The sequence below is a fragment of the Mus caroli genome, chromosome 3 (genome assembly GCF_900094665.2).
Source record: "Mus caroli chromosome 3, CAROLI_EIJ_v1.1, whole genome shotgun sequence".
In the NCBI taxonomy this organism is placed as follows: Eukaryota; Metazoa; Chordata; class Mammalia; order Rodentia; family Muridae; genus Mus; species Mus caroli.
Genome location: NC_034572.1, coordinates 82,183,605 through 82,191,887, shown reverse-complemented (window position 1 = coordinate 82,191,887; position 8,283 = coordinate 82,183,605). Strand labels below are relative to the sequence as shown.

The window sequence follows — 8,283 nt, the reverse complement described above, 5'->3', positions numbered from 1 at the left end:
AAAAAAAAAAAAAAAAAAAAAAAAAAAAAAAAAAAAACAAACCCTTACAGTCATGTTAGTCTCCTTATCTAGGCCAGTTACCTCAGACCACAATCATCAAACAGGAATGGCACGTTGAAGGTGCCTGGATAGTAATAGTAGTAATTCATGTTTCTTGAAGGCAGAGCTACATCTTCATAGTTCTGCAGTGGATTTGTGCAGGCTGCTGTTTTACTGACTGTAAGGATCTGCCTTCCCCTGCCCTGTCATCCTGTCCCTCCTTGCCCTCCACGAGCTCCCTCCATCCAGCCCTCCATCACTTGCGGTAGCGCCCTTCCTCGGTTTCCCTGCACCCGCGGACACCTGCTCTGCAGCCTCTCGGTCACGAAGTCCTTCCCGGATTTTCTCTTCCCGCTAAACAGCAGCACCAGACGCGGAGAGGCTCCGAGCGGGGCCATGGTGCCACCAAGCTTCACCAGGCCTAAAGCTGACACTTCGGACCCCTGAAATGCAGCCAAGCACGAAGTGGACCGGCTCAGTAGGAGCAGAAAAGAGGAGGGATCCCGCCCCTTCTCCACACTACACAGCCCAAGTCGAAACCAGCGCGCAGAGAATGGGCGTAGAAACTGGAAGGGAAAGAGCCTTGCAGCCTGGTATCTAAGTACTTTCTCCCCCCCCAACCCCCCCACGCAGCACGCACTTAGAACAGTCCATGCCCGCCCAGATGTGACGTCATGGCCCCGCCTTCTCGGCTGACACCGTGAGCCGAGAGTGACGCTGGAAAGACTAGCCTCAAGTTCCCTTCTACACAATCGGCCAAACATAAAGAAAAATAGTAATATTGAAGGCATTTTCAAATCTGCCTTTTAATGTGTACGTTATAACTCATGCTCTAAAGCAAATATGTGTTTGCCCCGCACTAAAAATAGCTCTTTCCAAAGAAGTAACCAGACAATGACATGATAGGGTGTGTTTCTTGACGTCATAGCGAGGGAGGGGCTTAGTGAACAGTATGCTATTTCACTGTTTGAAGAGGTTTTGTAACTGCTGAAGCCTCCAGCCGGAACTAAGTGATCTTTTCTTTAGCCGCATACTCCTCTCCAAAGCTTTTCAGAATCTCGAGAAAGAACATTGGTGACATTAGTAACTTAGGTTAAGAAGGAGTTTTGACGCCACTCTGAACAAGATTACCCAATTTCCTCCGGAGACCAACATCCAGCCAGAAGTTGAGAGGCAAAACTAAGAATGTTCTGACACCTACTTACTGTTATCTGTAGATATAAATTGCTGTCCTACATTTTTCTGTGCTTATCAAAATAAAGCCTGCAGCCTATGACTGCCTCCAGTGTATAAGACTGCAAAGTCTTGTGAAAACCAAAGTGAAACATGAAGAAACTCTTAGGAAAATCATTTCTTTTCATATTCGAAAGAGGCTTCGGCAAAGAGATGACTCAGCAGCTAAGAGCACTGGCTGCTCTTGCTGAACACCCACCTAGCCGCTCATAACCAGCTGGAACTCCAGTTCCAGGGGACCTAAAGCCCTCCCTTAGCCTCTGTGGGAACTGCATGCACGAGGTACACAGGCATACGGGCAAAACACATAAAATAAATCATTTTAAAATAAAGAGGAACAGGAGTGGTCAGGTACAGAAAGAGTGGACTGGGGAGGATCGCCAGAACTGAGGATGCTCTGTTGGTAGAGCGCTTGCCTAAGCCTAGGTTTAAGGCCAGCACTAAATAAACTGGGTTTAGTGGCAAGTGCCAGCACTGGAAGTGGAAGCAGACAAATTCCAGGCCAGCCTGGGCCATAAAATAAAATAAAAAGAAAGAAGTGAGAGGCTTGGTAAACAGAGGAAAGCAGAACTGTACAACAAAATACTTTGCAAACTTTAAAGTATTCACTCACAGCAGACTGTTTACTTTGTTTTAAGCACTGTGATTTCACAGTTTGTAAGTCAGTACATTGTCCCGCCCCTGTGCAATAAATATTTCTCTGGGTCCCACCGAAAGCTGGCTCTCACCAGGCCAACGAAGCCTATATAGGGTCAAGTCACTTGTGCCCTCCTGCTCACTAAGCCCTCACTCAGAAGGAACCAGAACTTCCCCCCAGAATCCTGAACCTGCCTGACATAACACCCCTTCCTCCAGCCCCACCCTGGAATCAAATTTCCCTGGAATTCTAGCCCCAACACAAAACTTCCGAATGGATTTGCCTAAGCTAGGCAATGGTGGCACACACCCTTGATCCCAGCACTCAGGAGTCAGAGGCAGGCAGATCTCTGAGTTCGAAGCCACAGGGTGATTCACAGCCATCTGTAACTCCAGTTCCAGGGAATCTTGACAGCCTCTTCTGGCCTCCACAGGCACTGCATGTATATGGAGCACTAATATACATGCAGGCAAAACACTCAGATACATAAAATTAAGTAAGGGGCTGAGAGACTTGTGTCAAGGTCTAGACCTCTAAATGATGAAATTAGCTCGGTCTGGTTCCAAAACCAGATGTTTTCCAGTCCAGGGTATGAACATTTCCCATCCTGGATATACCTGCCCAGCCCTCACTGGCAGGCCCAGCCCCTTCCCTCTGCTTCTTCCCCCAAACTGCATTCCATGCTTTCCTCAGATGCTCAAAAGCATACCAAGTGCTATCAAAGGCAGGGCCAGGAAGGAGAGAAGGAGTGGGTGGAGACGGGTGGTGTCCCAAATGACTGATCAAGAAGTGAAGGAAAGAATGGGTGATCCATGGGGAAGACCAGGAGTCCAGGACTTCCCCCTAAGTTAGAGAGGACCTCTCTGGACGCATATACCCAAGACTAGGACTGCACAACCACATACCCAATTGCTCAAGGTCCTGGGGCAGCTCCTAGAGGCCCCTCCTTCCCCCTGCCTCCCTCCCATCCCCTCCCACCTGCAGTCCGACCTGCTGCTGCCACCCTGTGGTCACAACCATACTTCTCTGAAAAGAGCTATCTGCAAGAAACAAGAACCAGGAGGAGCCTGACCTGTAGTGCCTAGCTCCTCCAGACTCAATTCAGAGTCTAGACTTAATGATCTGTGTGTGTGTGTGTGTGTGTGTTGGAGGTGGGGGACTGGAGAGGAGAAAAGAAGAGCACACTCCAACACTCTGGCCGGGCGTGGTGGTGCACGCCTTTAATCCCAGCACTCGGGGGAAGAGGCAGGCAGATTTCTGAGTTCGAGGCCAGCCTGGTCTACAGAGTGAGTTCCAGGACAACCAGGGCTATACAGAAAAACCCTGTCTCGAAAAACAAAAAAACAAACAAAAAAAGAGCACACTCTGACTTTCAGCCTGAGCTCAACTGCCCTGGGCTCCTCCTGGCTTGACTCTGTCCTAGCAAACTTTGGGAGCCTACACAAGTTGCTATCCGCTGGGCTTTCTCCACCTCTGAAAACGATACTCAGTAAAGACTCTTCCAGAGCTGACCGTCTACCCCAAGCCAGAGCCACTGAGACGGAAGCTGGTAGACAGGGGAAATGCTTCCCGAACCAGGAGCCCAAGGAGCAGGGGTTGAAGCTTCTTTTGTTTCTTCTCCAAGTGGCAAGTGACACACGGATCCAGGGAGAGGAGCCAGAGAGCACAGGAGGGCTGGATGAAGCTCAGGGAAGTGCTGGCACTATAGGCCAGGCCCTGGGTTCTTGCCCAGGCCCTTGCAAAATAACAATATCTGCACATAGTTAGTTCAGATCTGACTGCTTGCTTGACTGTGTGAGATGAGGAGGACACAGTCTCCTATGGTCCAAACACTGCCTGGGCCATTGTGTTCTCTCTCTCTCTCTCTCTCTCTCTCTGTATGTGTGTGTGTGTGTGTGTGTGTGTGTGTGTGTGTGTGTTTCTTAAGAGCACTGACTGCTTTTCCAGAGGTCATGAGTTCAAATCCCAGGAATCACATGGTGGCTCACAACCACCTGTAATGAGATCTGATGCCCTCTTCTGGAGTTTCTGAAGACAGCTACAGTGTACTTATATGTAATAAATAAATCTAAAAAAAAAAAAAAAAAAAAAGAGTCTCACTCCCTTCAAAATCTATTCCTCAGAAAAGACAGAAAAGAGACTGAGCAGTGGTGGCACATGTTGTTAATCCCAGAAGAGGCAGACGATCTCTGAGTTTCAGGTCAGCCTGGTCTACAGAGTGAGTTCCAAGACAGCCAGGGCTACACAGAGAAACCCTGTCTCAAAAAATAAAATAAAATAACAGAAAAACATTTGAAAAGCTAATGGCCCCGCTGGCCCCTCCTAGCACAATGCCTGGGTGAAGGCCCGCAGCCACAGTCCCAAGCAGGTCGCCCTGTGGGACCTGGCTCTCCAACACTTTCCTCTCCACCCCTAGTCCGGAAGCTTCAGGTTTCTGCCTGTGCTCCTGAGTCACAATAGGGTCTCAGCAATGACCTCAGGGAATGACACAGCCCAATCAGCTGGGCATCTCCAAGGTCAGTGAAGGTTAGTATCTTTGGTTAGTAACAACTTCTACTACCACCCCTCCCCCATCCCACCCCATCCCACCCCATCCCTGAGGAAGGAAGAGGATCGGGTAATGTCAAGGGCTACAGAGCTTGGAGAAAGGTGGAGGTTGACCAGCCTTATTGTAAACCCAGAACTTTCCCCATCCAGCCCGCCCCACCCCATCCCACCCCAGCAAACCAGCTTTTGTTTTCCCTCCCCCTTTCCTGACACTTCTTGAAGGCACAGTCATCCATTTGTCCCCAGGCTAGGAGGCCAAGTGTCCTTGATTCCTCCTTGTCCACATCCCATCCAGACTGGCCCACCCTAAAAGCACCGCCTCAAACAAGCACAGTCCAGTTCCCATTTCCAATCCTCCACCCATTCTTTAGGCTTCCGCTTCCACTTCCACTTTTGTGCTCTCTGGATGCTTCCCTTACCCTCCAGTGCCTTTGGGACACCCTCGCCCTTCCTATACGGAAGAGTCCCCTAGGACCCACAGGTTGTTCCCCCTCCCCCCACACACACACCCAAGCTCACCTTTGCCCCTCCCCCATCACCAAGTCCCTGCTGACTCTCACCAACTGCCTCGGAGGCCACTCTCCAGGTCCTCTCCGTCCGCAGAGGCTTCCTGGCAGCATTAAGCAAATACGGCTAGCATTTTGCTTGTGTTAAGCTAATCCATTAGTATGAGGGGCAGGAAGCAGGGCTGCAGCCAGGCTTGAGACCGGTGCCCTCTCCTCCCCTCTGAAGCTCATGGGCTCTCCTGGTTTCCCCTAGAGGTCAGAATTAAAACCACTGCAGGCTTCTGGTTTTTTACTTTGAAGTTACAGATGATTGTGAGGCACCATCTAGATGCTGTGAATTGACCAACCTGAGTTGTCATAAAATAACCTCTAGTCGGCCAGCTTGGGCTACATAGTGAGAAATGACTCAAAACTAAAAAAGAAAGCCAATGAGATGCTCGGCAGATAAAGGCACTTGCCACTGAGCCTGACAACCTACTCAGTCCTACAAGGCCATACGGTAGAAGAATCAACTCTTGGGGAAGTTGTCCACTGAACTGCACGCACAATGTAGGTAGCACTGTATGCTTCTCCACACACATAAATAAATAAGGAGGTAAGGAGGGAGGGGAGGCAAGAGGGAGAGAGGAGAAAGAGTCATGTTAAAGTTAAGACAAGTGGGTCAGAGTGTGTTGGCACACACACTCAGGGAGGCAGAGGCAGGTAGATCTCTGAGTTTGAGGCCTGTCTGGTCTACAGAGTGAGTTCCAGGACAGGCAGGGCCACACAGAGTCATCATGTCTAGGAAAACCTATCAACAAATAAACAAAAACAAGAAACAAAAGAAAAAAAAAAAAAACCAACACCCTCCCCCACAAAATAGTAAAAGAAGCAGTGGCCCTCCCTGTGGTTCATGCCTGTAAACCTCACAGCTAGGGCCAGGCAGAAGAGCTACTGATTGAGGCCAACCTGAGTTGTCATAGAATTACCAAAAGGAAATGAAAGAAAGCTGAGACGGAACAGGGTAAGGAAGAAATTAAAAAGGAAGGTGGCTGGAGAGATGGCTCCGCGGTTAAGAACACCAACTGCTCTTCCAGAGGACCTAGGTTCAATTCCCAGCAACCACATGAGTGTCTGTAACTCCAGCATCTAACACTCTCACTCAGATATCCAGGCAGGGAAAACCAATGCACATAAAAAAAAAAAAAAAAAAAAATCAAAGGAAAAAAATAAAAAAGAAAGAAACAGGGGAGGACTACAGGAGGGAGAGAGGAAGAGAGGAGCCTAGCGTGCCTCATGCGCTTGGAATCCTGGCTTTGGGAGGCTGAGGATGGGTTGAGGCAGTGGGAGCAGGCCAGCTTTAGCTATACAGTGAGTTCAAAGCTAGGCTGATTCTATGAGACCCTGAATCAAAAACATCAAGGCATGGTGGTACATCCCTTTAATCCCAGCACTCATTTGAGGCAGAGGCAAGCAGAGTTAAGCAGGTCTCTGTGAGTTCAAGGCCAGCAAAGACTACATAGTGAGACCTACACAGTCTCACCCTTCCCCCACCAACCCTCTCCCCCCCAAAAAGGAAAGAACTGATACTAAAGGAAATGTTCTGAGTATCTGTGGGTTTTTCCTTGTTATTCCCCAAACCATGCAGTGTAACAAACATTTAGCATTTACATTATACTGGGCAGCAACGTTAATCGAGAGAGATGTCTTTGCTGCACAGGAGGCTCTGTCTAGGGAATATGCCAGCACCATGACCTTTTATATAGGGGACTAGAGCATCAACCATGGGTAAACATCCACAAATGACTGTACTCCACAGCTTGAAGAGCCCTGTCATGCAAAGATCTCACTGCGACTCACTAAAGAGGGGCACTGCCACTCCTAACTTTTGTGAGAGTCTAGCTGGACTCTAAGGGAGTACAGACATCTCGCCCAGGGCCTGTGGGTGATCAAGTTAGAAACCTGACACACTAGAGTTTCCGACCCCAAACTTTCTCAGGCCAAAGTTCTAGTTAGGTCTCCTGGGTCCCACAGTGACAGAAAAGGAAGCCATCCCAGAGGGCGGGGCCAACAGACTCAGAATTCTAAGTGGGATTCTGCGGCTAGGGCAGATCAGAGATAAAAGCAGCAAGGCTGGGAGAAACCTGATGTGTCCGGGTTCAGGACATTGCTGCAGTGCAATGGAGAAGCACCTAAGGCCTTGTTGTAAGCACATAAAGGGACCAGACGCATCTGTGGCCTAGAACCGGGATGAATATAAAGAGCTCCTGCACCTGGGTGCCTTTGAGAGGTTACCATGGCAACAGCTCGCTAGTCCTGAGGTCTGTCCTTGGGTCCAGCAGAGGAGACTGGGAACAGCTCTCAAGGGTAGTATTTACCCTAACTCTCAGGAACTAATAGGGACAGACAGGACCAGAGGTGACTCACTCCACTCCACTTGTCATTCTGTCACAGGTGGAGGGAGGGAGGGAGTGTGGTCAGGAGGTTGCAAGAAGCAGAGAGAGAGAGAGAGAGAGAGACATAGGCTGGTGGTGAAAGGCTGGGTTGCGGGCCTGTGGGGAGCCTGGAAAGGCAGTGAGAACAGATGAGAAGCAGAATCTGAAGGGAGAAGTAACAGGCTATGGCCCCCGGGAAAGCAGTTTTGGGGACTGGCTAAAGGAATGATGTTTTCCACTTAAATGTAGAAGGCCCTGCAAAGGGTGTGGCGGTACAGGACTGTAGTCCCAGCCTCTCAGGCCCCAGAGGCAAGAGGATTGAAAGTCTGAGGTCAGGCAGGGATATACAGTAATATCCTGTCTCCAAATAAAAATGGCAAGAGGTGCCACTGGCAGTAAAACCTTTGCCTGCCACACAGGGCGTCCTGGGTCTGACGCTAAAGAGAAGGGGAGAGAAAAAGAAACAGGACAGGAGAGAGGTATGGGTGAGAGAAGGGAGGCAGGAGAATAAGAGAATGAGTGGAGAAGGAGGAGGAGATATTGATATCTGAGAGGAAGAGAGGTAAGGCCCGACTACCCTCCACTCCAGTGAGACCCTCACAAAGCTCCCAGGGACACTCTGAGGGCAGCAGCCCCCAGAGAAAGGATGGAAAGTCAAGGCAAACACCACAAGCTTCAACTAGGCAAGTCCCAGCACAGACCCTAAAGAGCCAGCAGGGCCCAGCGCAGCACCCAGTATCTCTGCTCCTAGAATCACTTTGCCCTGGGTGCTGTCCTTCAGCCCTCAAGCACCGGCAGGGAGGGAGCAGAAGGCACTGCCTCCAGCCCTTCTCACACTCCATCCCACACACTCAGAGGAGCGCCTGTGGTCAGTCTTCAGTGTCACTATAGGTTGTGAGAGTGACAG

The 8,283-nt window shown here is 49.8% G+C and overlaps 1 protein-coding gene across 1 annotated transcript in view; it reads right to left on the bottom strand.

Annotated features, from left to right (window-relative positions):
* Pmvk (phosphomevalonate kinase) overlaps positions 1-674 on the bottom strand; it is a 9,713-nt gene extending 9,039 nt beyond the window's left edge. The window contains exon 1 of the mRNA XM_021157650.1: positions 343-674. Within this exon, the coding sequence (XP_021013309.1) occupies positions 343-437 (95 nt within the window). The 5' untranslated portion in view covers positions 438-674. The remainder of the gene's footprint in view (positions 1-342) is intronic.
* Between the last annotated feature and the right edge of the window lie 7,609 nt (positions 675-8,283).